A 21,658-nucleotide genomic window follows, 5' to 3' on the forward strand; every position below is an offset into this window, starting at 1 on the left:
GGAAAGAAGGAGGAAGGGAGGAAGGAAGGATAGAGAAAGAGAAGAAGGGAAGGAAGGAAAGAAGGAGGGATGGAGGAAGGAAGGATAGAGAAAGAGAAGGAGGGAAGGAAGGAAAGGAGGAGGGAAGGAGGGAGGAAGGAAGGAAGTCAAACAATGGGAAATACTGTAAATCCCAGAGTTGCTGTTCTCAGTCTGCATTTCTGTAGCTATCTGGCATTATTCTGAGTACGTCTTTGTATCTATCAGCCTGCCAGAGCCACCAGTAATTCAAGTTTCATCAACATATTTATGACACGAAATATTAAATACCTACGTTCATCCCCATCCTTTTTACAAGAGACCCAATTCTTTCTAACACAATGCGCCATCCGTTTGCAATTGTTCTCCACGGTTTTCGGTTTGCAAAACGATATCTACAAATCACGCGAGGAATTCGATTGAACTCCAGACTATTTCCAAGGCTCGCACCACATAATCTTCTGCAAATAAATATCTCAAAGCCACCGCACCACGAAGAGCACTCTAAAACATGAATCAGATCTTGTTCTTTTATTCAGCGCGGAGTTTTCAGCAGTGGGGACCAACCAAGGAACATTAAACCTTATCTGTAATTGCCCTAAAAGTGGGACATTTCAAAACAAAAATCAGAATATCGAAGAGAGGAGAAATGTAAACCATGGGAAGAGATGAAAATATCCTAAGATCTCAGGCCGTTTTTTGAAGGCAAATGCCAGCATTTGGAAATTTAGTACAGGTGGTTCTCGACTTTATGACCACAACTGAGCCCAACAATTCTGTCGCTAAGCGAGACAGTTTTTAAAAGAATTTTGCTCCGTTTTACGACCTCTCTTGCCACAACTGTTAAGTGAATCTACTGCAGTGGTTTACTTTACTTTACTTTTACTTTATTTTGGATTTATAGACCGCCCTACTTCCGAAGGACTCAGGGCGGTGAACAGCCAAAAGATAAAACACACAGAATACAAAATTTAAAAAACAATGTAAAAGCACATTAAATAATTTGGCCCATACAGATTAAAACACCCCTATTGTTTTAAAACAAATTTAAAATTAACAATTAAAAGGAAGTTAGACCAGGCCAGCCTGTTGAAATAAAAAGGTCTTGAGGGCACGGCGGAAAGTGCGTAAATCCGGGATCCTCCGTATCTCTGGGGGGAGCTCGTTCCAAATGGCAGGTTTAATTAGTAACACGGTTGTTAAGCGAATCGGGCTTCACCATTGAATTTGGTTATCCGAAGGTCGTAACGGTCGTAAATGTGAGTTGTCGAACATCCGAATGTAAATCATGTTGACTGTGGGGATGCTGCGACGGTCATAAGTGTGAAAAATGGCCATGTCACTTTTTTCGTTCTAAAACGAAAAAATGGGGGGTTGGACTAGATGACCTCCAAATTCCCTTCCAACTCTGTTACTGTTATCAGTCATGGCCCGGATGGGATGAAATACACTGAATCGTTCCAAGCCCTTGTTGTCTTTAGTCTGGCTAGGTGGCTCAGTGGCTAAGATGCTGAGCTTGTCGATCAGAAAAGTCAGCAGTTCGGCGGTTCGAATCCCTAGAATAGCTCTCCTGCATGAGAAGGGGGTTGGGCTAGATGACCTCCAAGGTTGCCTTCCAGCTCTGTTACTGTTATCAAGACCGTCTTTCTATACTTACGACCGTGGCATTATCCCAACAGTCAGGGATGGAGTCTACATTTTTTTACTACCGGTTCTGTGGGTGTGGCTTATTTTGTGGGTGTGGCTTGGTATGTGGGGGGTAATGTGACTGGGTGGGCGTGGCCAACTTTTTTTTTTTAACTTTTAAAAGCATTTTTTCTACAACCTTAAGAGGTTGCAGAAAAAAAATGATTTTAGAAACCTCTGACGATCAGGCAACTCAGCTGGGATCGCCAGAGGCCTTTAAAGGCTATCAGAGGCTTTTAAAAAAAACTTTTAAAAGCATTTTTTCAGCCAAAGAGGTTGTAGAAAAAATGCTTTTAAAAGTAAAAAAACAAAAAAAAAGCCTCTGATGAGGTGGGCGGGGTAAGTGAGCCGCGTCCGGGCCAGGGACCAGTTCGGGGGCGTGGCCATCCAATGTTATTACCGGTTCTCCGAACTACTACAAATTTTTACTACCGGTTCTTGAGAACCGGTGCGAACCGGGAGCAACCCACCGCTGCCAACAGTCAAGCGATCAAAATTCAGACGCTTGGCAACTGACTCGTATTTATGACGGTTGTTACGGTGTGACGTGAATCCCCCTTTTGAGACCTTTCACTTAGCGACAGAAAAGGTTGGGACTCCATTGTGGTGCGTAATGCAAGGACCACCCCTATCTGGATATAACAGAAATGGAGCAAAGCAACAAAATTAAATCTTTCCATATGGTGGTGTGTTTTGTGTGTATGTGTGTGTGTGTGTGTGTGTGTCCTTTTTAAAAATGCCTCACAGGAAATCATTTTAACCAAAAAACCTCTTGCAGGTAAAATTGTGTGTACTGTTTTTTTTTCCCCCTCTCTCTCTTTCTTGGAACAAATTTGAAAGAAGGCGCTCAAGTAGATTCTGGAGATGCAGACAATGGAGACAATAGCCGTTGGATAAGCATCTTCGTCTCTTTGAAGGCCTCGTCTTTTGTGTGCTAAGTCAACAACGGCGGAGGACAAAAGCTGGCTTTAAAATAAAGATGAAGTGCTGCCTGAATGGGAAGCCATCCCATAGCGGAAATCGTGTGTGCTTGTGGGGGGGGGGGAACGGGGCAGTTGGGAAAAAGAACAGAAACACGGCTTTTATATATATATAAAAAAAACCAGATTTGGTTTAAGGGGGAAGCATTGCTAGACGGTATTTTGTGTAGCTATCCCAGGATGGCCAGAATAATGAAACAGAATAACACAATTGGAAGGGACCTTGGAGGTCTTCTAGTCCAACCCCCCTTGCTCGGGCAGGAGACTCTATACCCGTGATGGCAAAGCTATAGCACGCGTGCCACAGGTGGCACGTGGAGCCATATCTGTGGGCACATGAGCATTGCCCTAGCTCAGCTCCGGCACACATGTGCATGCCGGCCAGCTGATTTTTGGGCCTTCCGAGTCCTTCAGAAGTCAGGAAATGGTCCGTTTCCGGCCTCTGGAGGGCCTCCGGGGGTGGGGGGAGGCCATTTTCGCCCTCCCCAGATTCCCAAAAAGCCTCTGGAGCCTGGGGAGGGTGAAAAATGGGCCTACTGGGCCCACCGGTAACCTTTTTGCCGTCGCAAAAACAGGGGTCGTGTGGGGGGAGTGGGAGGTGGTGTCGCATGTGTATGCGGGAGGGCGGGGCATGGGGGGATTGAATTATGGGTGTGGGCACACGCATGTGCGACCCCCCTCCCCCCCTCCCCATGCTTTTGGCATGTGATGGCAAAACGGTTAGCCATCATTGTTCTATACAATTCTGGACAAATGGCTGTCCAGACTCTTCTTTAAAAGCCTCCAGTGATGAAGCATTCACAACTTCTGAAGGCAAGCCGTTCCATGGATTAAATGTTCTCACTGTCAGGAAATTTCTCCTTAAATTCTAGGTTGCTTCTCTCCTTGATTAGTTTCCATCTGTTGCTTCTTGTTCTGCCTTCAGGGGCTTTGGAGAATAGGCCGACCCCCTCTTCTTTGTGGCAGCCTCTCAAATATTGAGACTGCTGTCATGTCATCCCAAGTCCTTCCCTTCTGAACCTGTTGTGGCCTGTCAGCGGCCTGTGCGGATTGTAGCTGATTCTGACAACAAGGAGGCTGGTGTGGTGCTGCGTCAGCAGCCTGTGCAGCTGGCACCCGAGTCAGACAGTGAGGAGGCTGGAGAAGGTGTGGTGCCAGAGGCCTTCAGAACCTCCAGAAGCTCCCTTAAGTGAAGAGGATGAAGAGGAGGAGTCTCTTCTTGATGCACGGGCACGCAGAGCTGCCAAAAGGGAGGAGTGGCTCCTCAGAAGGAGGTCTCCTCGAGAGTAAGGCTTGGGGCTAATTGGCCACTCCCGTAGCCTATTTAAGGAGGAACGCCAACTGAAGCAATTTGTAGGGAACAACTTTAGTTTATTCTCCTTCGCGTCTGGATTCCCTGCAAATTGCTTCTGGGCTTTCTGCCAACCTTAATAAGAATGTGATTACTTTATCTTTGGTTTCTTGTAGGCTGTTAAGGAAGTTTCTTAACAGCCTTTGTTTGGAAAAGACTGAGTTATTTTAGTAAATTTAAGTTTGGTACAGACTTTGTGTGTGCTGTGTTCTTTGGGATCCGTAGCTGGGGCAGAACAGAACCTTTACCAGAAACCAGAATAACAGAGTTGGAAGGGACCTTGGAGGTCTTCTAGTCCAACCTCCTGCTTGAGCAGAAGGCCTTATACCTGGGATGGCAAACCTGTGTGCCAGAGGTGGCATGCAACAAGCCCTCTCTGTGGGCACGTGAGTCGTCGCCACAGTTCAGCTCTGCCGCGGATGCATGCACGCCTCCTGTCGGCCAGCTGGTATTCAGGTCTCTGCCGTGCATGCACGGGGGGCATGCGTGGATGTGGGGAGTGGGGCACATGCAGGGGCCGCATGTGCATGCATGGGGGCAGGGCGCATGCACAGTGCTACACGCATGCATGGGGGTGGGGCACATGCGCGGGGGCCCCAACACTTTGAATTTTGGGCGTTTGAATTTTGGGTTTGGGCGCACAGTTAGCCATCACTGCCCTATACTGTTCCAGACAAATGGTTGTCCAATCTCTTCTTAAAAACCTGCAGTGTTGGACAGGGGTGAAATGTAAAATTTGTTACTACCAGTTCTGTGGGCGTGGCTTGGTGGTGGTGGTAGTAATGTGACTGAGTGGGCGTGGCCAACTTTTTTTTTTTTAACTTTTCAAAGCATTTTTTCTAATGCTTCGAAAAGCCTCTCTGCCGATCAGGCAACTCAGCTGGGATCGTCAGAGAGGCTTTTTAAAAAATACCTCTCTGACGATCCCAGCTGAGTTGCCTAATCGGCAGAGAGGTATTTTTTTAAAAAATGCCTCTCTGGCGATCAGGCAACTCAGCTGGGATCGTCAGAGACTTTTCAAAGCATTTTTTTACCACCTCTTCGGTCAAGAGGTTGCAGAAAAAAAATGCTTTGAAAAGCCTCTGACGATCCCAGCTGAGCCGCACGATCATCAGAGGCTTTTTTTTTTTACTTTTAAAAGCATTTTTTCGTCAGAAGAGGTTGTAGAAAAAATGCTTTTAAAGGTAAAAAAAAAAAAGCTTCTGATGATCGTGCGACTCAGCTGGGCATGGTGGGGGGGGGCAGGGATTTTTGCTACCGGTTCTCCAAACCACCCGCCTCCATCGCTACCGGATCGGGTGATCTGGTCCGAATCAGGAGCATTTCACCCCTGGTGTTGGAGCAGCTACAACTTCTGAAGGCAAACCCTTCCACTGATTAATTGTTGAGGAAATTTCTTCTCAGTTCTAGGTTGTTTCTCTCCTTGATTCGTTTCTATCCATTACTTCTTGTTCTGCCTTCAGGGGCTTTGGAGGCTAAAATTGTCCCGTCTCTTCTTCGTGGCAGCCCCTCAGATATTGAAATACTGCTATTATGTCATCCTTAGTCTTTGTTTTCACTAGAGTAGATATACCGATTTCCTGCAACCGATCCTAATATGTTTTAGCCTCCAGTCCCCAGATCATCTTTGTTGCTCTTCTCTGCATTCTTTCAAGAATCTCAACATCTTTTTTTTAATATTATGGCCACACAAACGAGACAACACTGACGTGTGCTGGGTATGAAAATCTCTGAATCGCACACTAGCACAAAGGAAGGTAGTTCCATCGTGCCCTAATCTGAACAAAAAACTAAAACACTCAGAAATTCAACAGTAGAGACCTCCAAATTTCTAGGTTCTATCATATCTCAAGATCTAAAATGGACACCTAACATCAAAAACGTCATCAAAAAAGCACAACAAAGAATGTTCTTTCTGCGCCAGCTCGGAAAGCTCAAACTGCCCAAGGAGCTGCTGATCCAGTTCTACAGAGGAATGATTGAGTCTGTCATCTGCACCTCCATAACTGTCTGGTTTGGCTCTGCAACCCAACAAGACAGACACCGACTTCAGAGGATCATTAGAACTGCAGAAAAAAACATGGCTACCAACCTGCCTTCCACTGAGGACCTGTATACTGCACGAGTCAAAAAGAGGGCTGTGAAAATATTTACAGACCCCTTGCATCCTGGACATAAATTGTTTCAACTCCTACCCTCAAAACGAGGCTATAGGGCACTGCACACCAGAACAATTAGACACAAGGATGGTTTTTTCCCGAACGCCATCACTCTGCTAAACAAATAATTCCCTCAACACTGTCAAACTATTTACTACGTCTGCACTATTATTAATTTTCTCATCATTCCTATCACCCATCTCCTCCCACTTATGACTAAATTTACGGGACCGCCTACTACCACAAATAGCCTCCCATCAGCCGGTACGCTCTCATAGAGAGGGTCTCCTCCGGGTGCCATCAGCCAAGCAGTGTCGACTGGGGGCCCCCAGGGGGAGGGCCTTCTCTGTGGGGGCACCCACTATCTGGAACGAGCTCCCCCCGGAGATACGGAGGATCCCGGATCTGCGCACTTTCCGCTGTGCTCTTAAGACCCTCTTATTCCAGCAAGCCGGCCTGGCCTAATTTTTCTCCCCTTTCTTTTAAATTTTAAATTGAAATTTTAATTTGTTTTAAATTTATTGGGATTTTAATTGTCATGGGCCAATATTATTTAATTTGGTTTTAAATTGTTTTTAACTTTTGTATTTCTGTATTTTATCTTGTGCCTGTTCACCGCCCTGAGTCCTTCGGGAGCAGGGCGTTATACAAATTTAATAAAACTAAACTAAACTAAACTAAATGACTGTAACTGTTGCTTGTATCCTTATGATTTATATTGTTTCCTAGTATGATTTGATTGCTTATTTGTTCCCTATGACTATCATGAAGTGTTGTCCCTTATGATTCTTGACGAACGTATCTTTTCTTTTTATGTACACTGAGAGCGTATGCGCCAAAGACAAATTCCGTGTGTGTCCAATCCCACTTGGCCAATAAAGAATTATATTCTATTCTACCTTACAGATAGAAACCTACAGGAAGCGATGCAAAAGACCCAGATCCAACTGGGCATTTTTGCAAAAACAGAGCCACGATTCGCTCGGCTTCTTCTCCCACGACCAAAACCCACTGCCAAGATCTCACCCAACAGATTAACAAACCTAAGCTGCGTGTCTCATTACTTTGGTGGCACGGGAGCAAGCTCTGACATGCTCAGTTGAGTTTGAGGTTTATGGCTTGGCATCATCCACTGTCCCCTGCTAAGCAAACCAAACCAGGTTTAAAAAGGCACAAAGAGCCAATTAATTAAAGCAGGAGGCCCGGTCTAACAATGAAATATAAATAAACGCAATTCAGGGACAGCTTTGCCCGCAACTCTTTATAGATCTCTGCAGGTTTGCCGGATGGCAGATAAAATGCGTCCCTTTCCCCTAAAATACAGATTTGTTTCCTTGCTTGGGTAAAGTTTATGGATCATTAAGCACCAAATAATCACTGTCTTTCTTATGTGATCCCTTTCCAGTCCATTTTACAGCATCTTCTAAACAGTGGGACAAGAATCTGTCTGTCTGTCTGTCTGTCTGTCTGTCTGTCTGTCTGTCTGTCTGTCTGTCTGTCTGTCTGTCTGTCTGTCTATCTATCTATCTATCTATCTATCTATCTATCTATCTATCTAATCTATCTATCTATCTATCTAATCTCTCTCCCTCTCTCTCTCTCATCATTATCTATCTCTCTATCTATCCCCTTGCATCCTGGACATAAACTGTTTCAACTCCTACCCTCAAAATGACGCTATAGGGCACTGCACACCAGAACAACTAGACGCAAGAACAGTTTTTTCCCCAAACACCATCACTCTGCTAAACAAATAATTCCTTCAACACTGTCAAACTATTTACTAAGTCTGCATTACTACTACTATTAATCTTCTCATCGTTCCCACCACCCATCTCCTCCCACTTATGACTGCATGACTGTGACCTTGTTGCTGGTATCCTTATGATTTATATTGATATTGTTTCCTGATTGCTTATTTGTACTCCATGACTATCATTAAGTGTTGTACCTTATGATTTATTTATTAATTTATTTATTGGTTCGATTTATATGCCGCCCTTTCTCCGGAGACTCAGGGCGGCTTACAATGCGTTAAGCAATAGCCTTCATACTTTTGTATATACCTGCTTAGTAGGGCTTTCGGCCCCCCCTAAGTGGTGTTCCTTTTTTTTTTTTTATACAACGTCATCTTATTGCCCCCACAATCCGGGTCCTCATTTTACCTACCTCGAAAGGATGGAAGGCTGAGTCAACCTTGAGCCTGGTGAGATTTGAACTTGCAGTAATTGCAGGCAGCTGGTGCTACTTAACAGCACTTTAGTCTGCTGCGCCATCAAGATTCTTGATGAACATATCTTCTCTTTTATGTACACTGAGAGCGAATGCACCAAGACAAATTCCTTATGTGTCCAATCACACTTGGCCAATAAAGAATTCTATTCTATTCTATTCTACCGTATCTAAAGTTATTTGGGGCTCCTGGAACAATTTCAGTGCAGCTCATTATATGTAGGAGAAACTTGATCCCAAATTGGTTCCTCTCTAACACCACAGCCCCAACTTTTACACTGGGGGCTCCCGCGATGGCCCCCCACTCCACCCCTTGAAAGAGGTGAAGGCCACAGTGGTTACGACTCTCTGAAGTCAATGTTTTTATCTTCAGAATAGCTTTCACCTGGACCATATTTGTTGTTGTGGGTTCTGGGGGTTAGAAAATTAAAATTACAGGCTTGAAACTCAAGCCACCTTATTCCCAAGAAAAACAATATAGGGACGAGAACTGGAAGAAAAATAAAAAAAATAAAAAAACCTGGGCTGAATTTTAAACCCAAAGCCCACGTCGGCCCGTATTTGTGACTTTGGGTGCAAAAGCCAGCGTCTTTTGCAGATGGTTTCAACTAGGGGTGGTTTAACCTCAAATTCCAAATTGAACCTGCCAAACAAAGAATTGGTTTACAACCCCTGTAAATTGCCAGAGCCTCAGCTGGTAAGAATGGAAGGGGCTCGGAAGAAAATTCAAGGGCGAGTTCCACGAACAAAAGAAACGAACAAAGAGACTCTAAGAAAGAAATGTTATTTCCCCCCTCTCCTTCTCCCGTGTATATAATTAGATAACAAATTAACAGATTAACAAAGTTGGAAGGGACCTTATAGGTCATCTAGTCCAACCCCCCGCCCAAGCAGGAGACTCTACACCATTTCTGACAAATGGCAGTCCAATCGTTTCTTGAAGGTCTCAAGTGATGAAGCTCCCACAACTTCCGAAGGCAACTTCTGTTCCATGGGTTGATTGTTCTCACTGTCAGAAAGTTCCTCCTCATTTCTAGGTTGAATCTCTCCTTGTTCAGTTTCCATCCATTGTTCCTTGCCTGGCCTTCGGGTGCTTTGGAAAACAGCTTGACCCCTTCCTCTTCTCTGTGGCAGCCCCTCAAATATGGGAAGTCTGCTATCCTGTCTCCCCTGGTCCTTCTCTTCACTAGACTAGCCAGGCCCAGTTCCTGCAACCGTTCATCGTATGTTTTAGCCTCCGGTCCCCTCATCATCCTGGTTGCTCTTCTCTGCACTCTTTCTAGCATCTCAACATCTTTTTTATAGTGTGGTGACCAAAACTGGATGCAGTATTCTAGGTGTGGCCTTACTAAGGCTTTATTGTTGTGGCCCGCCAGCAGCCTGTGCAGATCGTGGCTGATCCCGACGAGGAGGAGGCTGGTGTGGTGTTGCGCCAGCAGCCTGCACAGCCAGCACTCGCGTCAGACAGCAAGGAGGCTGAAGAGGATGTGATGCCAGAGACAGACTCAGTCAGGGCCTTCAGAACCTCCAGAGGCTCCTTCCAGTGGAGAGAGCGAAGTGGAGGAGCCTTTTCTCAATGCTCGGGCACGCAGGGCTGCCAAAAGGCAGGAGTAGCTACTCAGGAGGAGTTCTACTCTAGAGTAGGACTTGAGGATAATCGGCTACTCCCTTAGCCTATTGAAGTCGCACGCAGCTAGTGCGTTCTTGCTGGAAACAACTTGTATTATTATCAGAGTATTTTGGTTTATCGTATCTTGTTTTCTGGGCTGGTTGCCAACCTTTGCCAGTCTTGTTTATTCTTGCTACTTAATAAATTTGATAAGGACCATTGGTGTGTGTCAATATCCTTGGGAATCCGGAGCTGGGGCAGAACATTTATAGAGTAGTATTAGTACCTCACTTGATTTTGATTGTATCCCTCTGTTAATGCAATTTAGAATTGCATTGGCTTTTTTAGCTGCCGTCACACACTGCTGGCTCATATTTAGCTGGTTGTCCACTAAGACTCCAAGATCCCTCTCACAGTTACTGCTATTAAGCCTGGTTTCACCCAGTCTATATGTGTACTTTTGGTTTTTCTTGCCTAAGTGTAAGACTTTACTTTTCTCTACATCGAATTTCATTTTGTTAGAGAGGGCCCAGAGTTCAAGTCTGTCAAGATCCATCTGGATATTGACCCTATCATCTAGGGTGTTAGCTATTCCTGCCAGCTTAGTATCATCTGCAAATTTGGTAAGTTCCTCTTCTATTCCATCATCTAAGTCGTTTATGAAGATATTGAAGAGTACTAGGCCTAAGACGGAACCTTGTAGTACCCCACTGCTTACTTCTCTCCATGTAGACTTAGTCCATTAAGGACTACTTGTTGAGTACTGGTTTGTCAGCCAATTGCAAATCCATCTGGTGGTGAAGCTATCTATCCCACTTTTTTCTAGTTTACGAAGAAGTAGATTGTGGTCTACTTTGTCGAATGCCTTGCTGAAGTCTAAGTATATTATGTCCACAGTATTTCACTGGTCTACTAATTTAGTCACTGTGTTGAAGAATGAAGTAAGATTGGTTTGGCATGATCTGTTTTTAACAAACCCGTGCTGACTGCTAGTTATTACTTTACTCGTTTCTAGGTGTTGGCAGATCTTTTTTTTTATTATTATTTTTTCCACTATCTTCCCGGGTATTGAGGTTAGGCTGATTGGTCTGTAGTTTCCTGGGTCTGTTTTTTTTTTCTCCTTTTTTGAAGATGGGAACCACATCAATTCTTTTCCAGTCCTCTGGTAGTTCCCCGGTGTTCCAGGATTTTTGAAAGATGTGGTGCAATGGTTCTGAGATGACATCTGCCAGCTCAGTGGTGAAATCCAACTTTTTTTACTACCGGTTCTGTGGGCGTGGCTTGGTGGGCATGGCAGGGGAAGGATACTGCAAAATCCCCATTTCCTCCCCACTCCTGGGGGAAGGATACTGCAAAAATCTCCATTCCCACCCCACTCTGGGGTCAGCCAGAGGTGGTATTTGCTGGTTCTCCGAACTACTCAAAATTTCCGCTACCGGTTCTCCAGAACCTGTCAGAACCTGCTGGATTTCACCCCTGTGCCAGCTCCTTTAGAACTCTGGGATGTAATCCATCAAGTCCTGGTAATTTGTATTCATCAAGATCAGACAGGTGTTCTCTTACTATTTTTTTTGCTTATTTTAACTTTTATTTCCAGTCTGTTTTTTACAGTTATGTTTCTGGTAGGTTGGGCTATAGTTTCTTTTTGCGTGAAGACCAATGCAAAGAATGAGTTAAGCAGCTCTGCTTTCTCTCTGTTGCCTGTTACTTCCTTGCCGTCTTCTCTCTTTAGTGGACCGACTGTTTCGTTGATTTTTTTTCTTGTTATTTATATGTTGGAAGAAACTTTTTTTGTGATCTTTGACTTTTGTTGCAAGTCTTTGTTTATTCTAAGCCTTTGCTTTCCTGACTTCGTCTTTGCAGATTCTGGCTGTCTGCTGATATTCTGCCTTAATTATGTGTCGCTCTTTCCATTTTTTTGTACTTGTCCTTTTTGTCTTTCAATTTCAATCAGAGAAATCTTTGTGCAGCCATGCTGGTTTCTTCTTGGATTTCTTGTTTTTCTTTCTCAGCGGTATTACGCTGGTCTGGGCTTTTATGATCGTATTTTTTAGAGTTTCCCAAGTTTCTTGAGTTGTTTTCCCCTTTAGGATTTTCATCCAAAGGAATCTTTCCCAAATTCTCTCTGAGTTTATTAAAATCAGCTCTTTTAAAATCTCTAAGACTTTGGTATCATTTTGTTCTACTGCTTGTGTATGCATTATGTTGAATTCTAGTATGACAAGGTCACTCTCACCCAAGGTTCCTGCAGTTTCAACTCCCTCTATCACTTCTTCTCTGTTTGTAAGTATTAAATCCAGTATGGCTGTCCCTCTAGTTCCCTCCTCACTCACTTTCTCTCTCAATCTTTCTCTCTTTTTCTACCCTCTCTCTCACACTCATTTTCTCTCTCAATCTTTCTCTCTTTTTCTCCCTGTCACTCTCTCTCTCTCTCTCTCTCTCTCTCAATCTTCCTTTTTCTTCCTGTCTCTCTCTCACTCACTTTCTCTCTCAATCTTTCTCTCACTCACTTTCTCTTTTTCTCCCTGTCTCTCTCTCTCTCTCTCTGTCTTTCTTTTCCCCCCTGTCTCTCTCACTCACTTTCTGTCTCAATCTTTCTCTTGTTTTCTCCATCTCTCTCTCTCTCTCTCTCTCTCTCAATCTTTCTCTCCCTCCCTCTCCCTCTCCCTCACTTTCTCTTTTTCTCCCTCCCTCTCTCAATCACTCACTTTCTCTCAATATATCTCTTTTTTTCTCCCTCCCTTTCTTCTCCCACCATTTTCTGCCACCATCTGAATGTCTCCTTGAGTTTCCTCCCAAAATGAGATTTTTTTTAGGAGAGAATTTGCCTGACAAATTAAAATGCACTCAACACAAAACCCTTCATCAATGAATTCCACAGGAGGTCATCTGATCTTCTAGGAGATAAGTGTGAAGGTCTTGATGAAACCTTCATGGTGGTCATCTCACCTGTCAGGTGTAGAGAGCCGATATTGAGCCTATTTAACAAATCACCTCAGGAAGAGGCTGCAGGAATCAATAATCTGCAGCAACTTCAGAATATTGATAAAATCTGTCGCCTGAAAGTATGTGGGAATGTGAGGAAACTTCCAGAACCTCTGAAGTGTCAATCTCTCTTATTTGATCAACAGATCTCAGCTTCTCTTCATTTAATCGAAGCTCCTAAAGAGGCACCGACCAAGATCAGCTGAAAATAGGCCACCAATGAAACATCCTCTGTAGCGGTAACGATATATAGGTAATCCTCGATTTACGACCCACAACGGAGCCCAAGATTTCTGTTGCTAAGTGAGACATTAATTAAGGGGGTTTCGACCCATTTTACGACCTGTCTTGCCACAGTGGTGAAGCGAATCCGTGCAGTCGTTAAGCGAGTAACACGGCTGTTAAGTGAATCTGGCTTCCCCATTGACTTGGCTTGTCGGAAGGTCGCAAAATCACGTGATACCCCCCGCCCCAGGACACCGCAACTGTCATAAATATGAGTCAGTTGCCAAGCGTCCGAATTTTGATCACGTGACCCCGGAGACGCTGCAACCGTCGTAAATTGGGAAAACAGTCATATTTTCAGGGCGGTTATAGCTTCAAACGACTTGTTGTTAAGTCGAGAACTATTTACAATGGTTTTACAGTGTGTTGAGGGCCTTAAAAGTCCCAATCTGCTTTAAATTTTAGCCGCAAACCAGACTGATGGCTGTTCGGTCACAGCTGAAAGGCAGAACAGGGCACCACAAGGTGATTAGCGGTATATTCACCCACATGGATTATGCTCCCTTGACCCATGACAGCACAATGAAAAGTTACAATTTGGAAAGCCTTTGTCGCTTTGATGCACTTCGTCACCTGATGCTAAATCTCATCAATTGATTGATGGAGGATTCGGCGAAGACAAGCGGACGGAAACCCCCTCACGCATTGCAGAAAGCATACTATGAAATTTTATTTTTTTGATTTATTTTTTTTTTACGGTCAGAAACCAAAGGTGCGTTTTTGGGGGACTTAACTGCCTCAAGATACAGCGATTAAGAGCGGGTGGAAATGGGGTTTCAAAATGGGTTAGCAAAGACATGAGTGGATGAAGTATGGTTCTACATTCAGGCAAGAAAACCAAAATGCACAGGTACAGTATAGGTGGCACCTTGCTCAATAGTAGTGACTGTGAGAGGGATCTTGGAGTCCTAGTAGACAACCATTTAGATATGAGGCAGCCGTGTGAGGCAGCTGCCAAAAAAGCAAACACAGTTCTAGGCTGCATAAACTGAGAGATAGAATCAAGAACATGTGAAGTGTTTAATACCACTTTATAAGGCCTTGGTAAGGCCACATCTGGAATAATGCATCCAGTGTTGGTCGCCACGATGTAAAAAAGATGTGGAGACTCTAGAAAGAGTGCAGAGAAGAGCAAGCAAGATGATTAGAGGACTGGAGGCTAAAAGATATGAAGAACGGTTGCAGGAACTGAGGTTGTCTAATTTAATGAAAAGAAGGACTAGGGGAGACATGATAGTAGTCTTCCAATATCTCAGGGGCTGCCCCAAAGAAGAGGGAGTCAAGCTATTCTCCAAAGCACCTGAGGGCAGGACAAGAAGCAACGGGTGGAAACTAATCAAGGAGAGAAGCAACCTAGAACTGAGGAGAAATTTCCTGACAGGAAATTCTGACAGTGAGAACAATTAATCAGTGGAACGAGTTGCCTCCAGAAGTTGCGAATGCTCCAATGCTGGAAGTTTTTAAGAAGATGTTGGATAACCATTTGTCTGAAGTGGTGTAGGGTTTCCTGCCTGAGTAGGGGGTTGGACTGGAAGACCTCCAAGGTCCCTTCCAACTCTCTTATTCTATTCTATTCTTATTTCTGCAGGGCAAGCTGTGCCTTTCACAGTGACGAGCATCAGCAATGGAAAAGCCACTTTTCTCTCTGAGGCTGAATGGAAAAATGGAAAAACCAGAGGCAGGTCTGCCGATGAGAATTTCTCAGCAATGTTTTTTTCCCCTTGGTGCTTTCTTTCAGGAGGCAACTGGACTTCCTTGTTTTTCTTTTGAAGACGTTTCGCTTCTCAGCCGAGAAGCTTCTTCAGTTCTGACTGGATGGTGGGGAATGGAAGGATTGATACTCCTTGCAGACAGCTGGTCATTTGCATCATTTTGGAGAGTCGTTGAAGCCACTTGGAGGCTTGTCTGTCTCTTCAGTGTCACCCGAGTAGCTCAAACTGAAGCACAAATGATTCCTGTAGTCTGCAATTTTTTGGGAAATCTGTTCATACTCCTGGCACCATTCGAAGGGTGTTCACCCCAAATTTCATAGCTAAATGTCTATGAGGACTCTCGGACATCTCAGTCATCCAGGTCATGTGCCAAAGGTGCTTTTTCAAGAGGCAGCTGGACTTCCTTGTTTTTTCTTTGAAGACGTCCAGTCAGAGCTGAAGAAGCTTCTTGGATGAGAAGCGAAACGTCTTCGAAAGAAAAAGCAAGGAAGTCCAGTTGCCTCTTGAAAAAAAAGAGCCAAATACCTTTTATTTGGTCCCACCCCCAATCTATTGCTGCCTCCTGAGTCCCAGCTGATGACTAGAGGGAAAAAAACTGTTTAAACTCTTGCCGTGGGGCTTCAAAGGGCCGCCCTACAGCTGATCAGTGTTAAAAGCAAACAAATGAGTTGGGTCGTAAGTGCGAAGACTGGTCGTAAGTGCGAGGACCTTCCAGAAATGACTCTGACCAGCTAGCCACGCCCACCTAGTCACATGACCTCCAAGCCACACCCACAAAATAAGCCACGCCCACAGAACCAGTAGTAAAAAAAATTAGAACCCACCCCTGCTAAGCAGGTATATACAAAAGTACGAAGGCTATTGCTTAAAAGCATTGTAAGGCGCCCTGAGTCTCCGGAGAAGGGCGGCATATAAATCAAACTAATAAATAAATAAATAAATAAATAAACTAATAAACCGTGACCTGGATGATGGAGAATCTCCATGGATGCTTTTCTCCTTTGCAAAAAGCAAAAAAATAAAAAATAAAATAAAAAATAAAATTCTCAAGCGAATTCTTTTTTCCTCAAGCGAGAACTGGGAGAAGAAATAAACAGAATATGTTTGCTCGAGCATCTGTGGAGATAAGTCCACGATTTAGATGAAATTAAATCAACCAAGGGGACAGGAGTTGCCTTCAGAGGTTGTGGGAGCTTCATCACTGGAGGCTTTCAAGAAGAGACTGGACTGCCATCTGTCAGAAATGGTGTAGGGTCTCCTGCTTGGGTGGGGGGTTGGACTAGATGACCTACAAGGTCCCTTCCAACTCTGTTAAATCTGTAGGATATTTTATTTGGTCAAATATGGTCAGACACAAATTCCTTAATTTGTCTGGAATGGAATAGGTGAAAGTAGGGGGTTGGACTAGAGGACCTCCAAGGTCCCTTCCCACTCTCCTATTCTCTTATGTGTCAGCAGCTCATTGTTAACTACGACAACCTTATTATTCTATGTTCCCCTTTAAACACATAAATCCCAAAATCCTGGAAAGTACCAAGTCATAAAAGTGTCTGAGAGGCTCAGAAGGCGGACAACCAGAATTCAATACCGATTATTTATTTTGCATAATGAGGAATGAGGAAACTGCAACGGAAACCCGCTGGCTTTTAACCTGCGGCGGAAGAAAAGAGCCCTTTAATGGTCCCCATAAAATCTACTCCGGATGGCAGCTTGATAAAGCTTCGTATTGACCCCAAGCCTATATACATTCTATCGATACACCCGGCAATTCATATCGATCGATAAACATATCCGGTAAACTATTACTCGTTCTTCACTCACTCTTGGTGCAAATTAATTCTTGGCTGAAACATTCGGTCCTCAAAGTGACTTTGTGAGCAATTTCCAGAATCTACAGGGATATTCCCCCCCCACCCCCCAGTGCCGTGGTAACTTGGAACTGTCACTAAATGAATGGTTGTAACTCAAGGACTCCCTGTAATTTGTGCCCTGATATCCAGTGACAGAATGCTGCCGGTTTAACAACCAGTTCGGTAAGCGTGCGCTCTGCGCACATGCCTAAGGTGCTTGCACGCAGCGCTGAAAATGGAGCATTTAGAAGCTCAGCTGCTTATCTTCCAAGTCAGCAACAGTAAGTAGAACGGGGGGGGGGGGAATCAGCTGTGCCGCGCGACTGAAATGAGCTACAAAGCAGGAAATATAGGACAGGATAGAGCAGGGGCGGGTGGGCGGGGCCAACTGATCGTTGGTGCTACCAGTTCACCCCGAACCGGCTGAATATCACCTCTGCTGATATCACTCCCATTATCCATGAGGAAAATCAAACTATGAGGTGTAAAAGGAAGTGAATCAGTCTATAGAGATACACAGTCATCCAGGTTACATTTTTTCTTTGAAGATGTTTCCCTTCTCAGCCAAGAAGCTTCTTCAGCTCTGACTGGATGGTGGGGAATGGTTTATATTCCTTTCAAGACAGCTGCATTCTTTTTGCATTTGCATTCTTTTTTAGAGGGTTGTTGAGGGTACTTGGAGGTTTATCCGTGTCCTCGGGGGGGGAGGGCCCAGCTCCCGAACAAAGAGAATCGGTTCAGTGACATCATATCGTCACCGCTACCGGCTCGGCCGAACCGGGCCGAACCGGGAGGAACCCACCACTGCCTCAGGGTCACCTGAGTGGTGCAAATGGGTGGGGAGCCTTCTTGGCTGCAGGATGCAGGACACAGGGCAGAAAAATAGGCCCGGTTCGGCCGAGCCGGTAGCGGTGACAATATGATAAAACTCCAAGTGGCCTCAACGACTCTCTTAAAAAAGGATGCAAATGACCAGCTGTCTGCAAGGAGGAAAAATCCTTCCGTTCCCCACCATCCAGTCAGAGCTGAAGAAGCTCCTTGGAAGAGAAGCGAAACGTCTTCAAAGATTAAAACAAGAAAGTCCAGTTACTTCCAGAAAAAGCACTTTTGGGAGGAAATGAATCAGTTCTGATATTCTCAGATGGACTCCTGGCCTTTTCAGAGCGGCCAACACACAAAATCTCTATTAAGGAATAGGTCAGGATGCCATTGTATATTAACTTCACTCTTTATGCCCTAAAGAATTGATGACCTAACGTTCCAGCACCGTCTCCACAATTTCAAGACATCTCTGCGGTGGAAACAACAAGGCTGAAGTGACCTTCTAGTTTTCATAAAAGATGAATGGCTAAAAGTGTGCCGTCTTTGTGTGTGTGTGTGTGTGTTTGCGTCCGTCCCTTTAGAGAGCCAGCAGAGCTATTGAAACAGACAGTGGGAGTCAATCAAAATGAGTTTTGGAAACTCGGCAGAAATATCATTTCCAAAGATAAATATCCATTCAGCGATAAAAGGTTGGCGACAACAGAAATGGAGATATTTGCGCAGGAGAAATTTATTAGCATCCTTCTTGAAAGTGCTGTTTGGAGAGACCTTCCCATGAGCACGTAGGACATTTCAAACCCATCGCTGTTTTCTGGTGGATTCAAAACATGACCCTTTCAGTCATTCATGGGTAAATATTTTGGACCACAACGTAAAAGGATGTGTCATTTTTTGACGAGACTTAAGACTTCTCCTCCTCCATTTTTTTTCCATAACACACGTCCAACGTGCCAGAGATATAACCGAACAACTGAACCATGCACACACACAAACACACAAAAGAAACAGAAATAGATCAAATGCAGGATGTCCAGGGGTGAGGTGCTGGGGGTTTGGGAGAACCTCTAGTTAAGATTCTGTGCAGTTTGGAGAACCCCCAAATCCCACTCCTGGTTGGCCCCGCCCCGCTCACCCTGCCCCTCCCAGGAGTCCCCACGTAGCCCATTTTGGATGCAGGTAAGTGCAGGGTGCGCGCGGAGACTCGGGGAGGGTGAAAAACGGGCCTACTGGAAGTTTAGGAAGGCCAGAAATGGGCCTCTGGAGGTCGTTTTCACCCTCCCGGGGCGAAAACGACCTCCCGAGGCTCCAGAGGCCCGCTGAGGCCTATTTCTGGCCTTCCTAAACTTCCGGTAGGCCCGTTTTTCACCCTCCCCGAGCCTCCGTGCGCGCCCGTGGAGCCCGGGGAGGGCAAAGACGCTCCCCCCTGCCATGGTGCAGGCCACACCCACCATGGCTACGCCCACCCAGCAACCAGGCAGAGAACCCCTTGCTAAGATTTTTGAAGCCCACCCCTGAGGGTGTCCCTCGTGAAAAAGTCAAAAGTGAGGACTGCAACCATGTGGTACCAGCTGCCACCTTGGCTTTTTATGGACTCCTGCTGAGGACTCTCTCGATTGAAAGGTCTCTGTTGCAACACGGGACTCCGGCTGTGGCGTTTTTTCCTTACCTGTTTCTGTGTTGTCGTGTTCTGTGTCGGTCAAGGTAAGGTTGGAGTTGGCTCTGCTGGATAAACAGGAGCTACGTCCGGACTTGGTGCTACGTGCCCACAATCGCACCGGGTGTTCTGGCGACATGATGGCGTCCGTTTCCGTATCGGCGTCGGAGCCAGCGCTGATGGAGTAGCTGCCGTGGGGCAGCCCTAAGTCAGTCCGGTATAAAGTCCCATGGGGTGGCGAGACATCTTCGAAGCCCAATTCTTGTAAAGAGAAGTTGGTTCCTGCACACAAGGAAGAGAAGAAGAAGACAAAGCATTAGGAGGCCTTCTGTAGTGAAATGGTATGGAACGGGGGCGTCAAACTCAATTTTTTATTTATTTTTTTAACGATATAAAACATAAAAGTTCAATATCTATATAAACAGTGTGCTGTCTGAGTACAACTGAGTTTGAGAGATAGTATTGGTAATAGTGAAAGTTGGACCATAAGGAAGGCTGAGAAGGCCAAAGAATGGAGGCCTTTGAACTCTGGTGCTGGAGAAGACTCCTGCGAGTCCCTTGGAATGCAAGGCAATTAACCGGTCGGTCCTAGAGGAGATCAACCCTGACTGCTCTTTAGAAGGCCAGATCCTGAAGATGAAACTCAAATCCTTTGGCCACCTAATGAGAAGGAAGGACTCACTGGAGAAGAGCCCAATGCTGGGAACGATGGAGGGCAAAAGAAGAATGGGACAGCAGAGAAGGAGGTGGCTGGATGAAGTCACTGAGGCAGTCGGCGTGAGCTTAAATGGACTCCAGAGGATGGTAGAGGACAGGAAGGCCTGGAGGAACGTTGTCCACGGGGTCGCGATGGGTTGGACATGACTTCGCAACGAACAACAAATCGGTAATAGTAAGAATGATATTCTTAACATCAATAATAATCACATGATAATAGTAATATTTACTTATCCATTTTAGTAAATCTTCATTGTAATTAATCCTTCTCTTATACCTTTAGGTTTCTAATTTCTGTTTCTACTAATTAGCCATTGATAAAACACATCCCATGTTAAAAAAAATATTCAGTTTCTTCTTTCTCCTTAATTTGAAATGTTAATCTATCCATTTCTGCACATTCTAATATATTTTTTTTAATTACGATTTCATCTGTAGGGATCTCTTCATTTTTCCACTGTTGTGCAAACACAATTCTGGCTGCTGTTAACACATGTAAAATTAGATACATATTCCCTTTATTATATTTCTCTGGTAAAATACCCAACAAAAATATTTCTGGCTTTAAATCTATAGGTTGCTTTACTATTTTTTCTAACCATGTATGTATTTTTGTCCATTTTTTTTTTTTTTGGCCTTTGGGCATGTCCACCACATGTGATAATATGAGCCCGGTATCTGGTTATATTTCCAGCAAACTCGATTTACATTGAGCGCCGCACCAGGGTTATGTTTGACCTCGGGGGGCCGGAGTGGGCATGGCCAGGGTGGGCATGACCATCTTGACAGCACTTGTGTCGGGGACAACACAACAGGCCCGAGGGCTCTGCCAGAGAAAACGGGCTCCCAAGCTCTGTTCTGGCTGTGACAGCCTCCTGCAACCCTCTGCATGCGACCCTCCCAAGCTCTGTTTTCTCTGTCAGAGGCACCGCGGCAGGGGTGAAATCCACTTACCTTCCTTACCGGTTTGGAAGTGTGCGCACATGATGTCGCGTGCACACCTTCTGCACATGTGCAAAACCTTCTGCACATGCGCAGAAGGCAAAAAAACATTACTTCCTGGTTAAAACAAAGTAATGATACCCGGGCGGTGATTGCTACCGGATCACCATAGGGAAAAATCGCTACCGGATCGGGCGACCCGGTCCGATCCGGGAGCATTTCACCCCTGCACCACGGGCCAGTCCTTCGTTGTTTCCAGGGCGGCCCTGCGAGCCAAATCTAAGTACCCCACAAGCGGGATCCAGCCCCCGGGCCTTGAGTTTGACACCCCTGGCGTAGAACTTCACGTTTCCCACTTCTTGTGATATTTAATTGCGTCGAAACAAGAGGAGGAGATTGAATAAATTTGCAAATCGGCTGATGTTGAACAGATCAGATGTCATTAGTTGGTTTAATTAATGGTTTAATTAGTTGGTTTAATTAAACTGAATGAAAAACTGCCGGTGACCTTTTACCGCTGCACCAGAGAGTATTTTAACTTAATGCACCTGTGTATGGTTTGCCAGTTGCACAGTGGCAGATAGGACAGCGTTCCAGACGGTTAACGTCATTGCCCAGAGGATCACTGGGTGCCTTCTCCCCTCCTTGGAAGAGTT

General features: G+C 45.0%; 1 protein-coding gene across 13 annotated transcripts in view; it reads right to left on the bottom strand.

Annotated features, from left to right (window-relative positions):
• TENM4 (teneurin transmembrane protein 4) overlaps nt 1–21,658 on the bottom strand; it is a 626,114-nt gene that overhangs the window by 276,774 nt on the left and 327,682 nt on the right. For all 13 annotated transcript variants that reach the window (XM_087895779.1, XM_087895778.1, XM_087895780.1 and 10 more), the window contains one exon: nt 19,356–19,625. In XM_087895779.1, coding sequence (XP_087751905.1) covers nt 19,356–19,625 — 270 coding nt within the window. The remainder of the gene's footprint in view (nt 1–19,355; nt 19,626–21,658) is intronic.

The sequence above is a fragment of the Pantherophis guttatus genome, chromosome 5, assembly GCF_059756535.1.
Source record: "Pantherophis guttatus breed Tessera chromosome 5, ASM5975653v1, whole genome shotgun sequence".
Lineage (NCBI taxonomy): Eukaryota > Metazoa > Chordata > Lepidosauria > Squamata > Colubridae > Pantherophis > Pantherophis guttatus.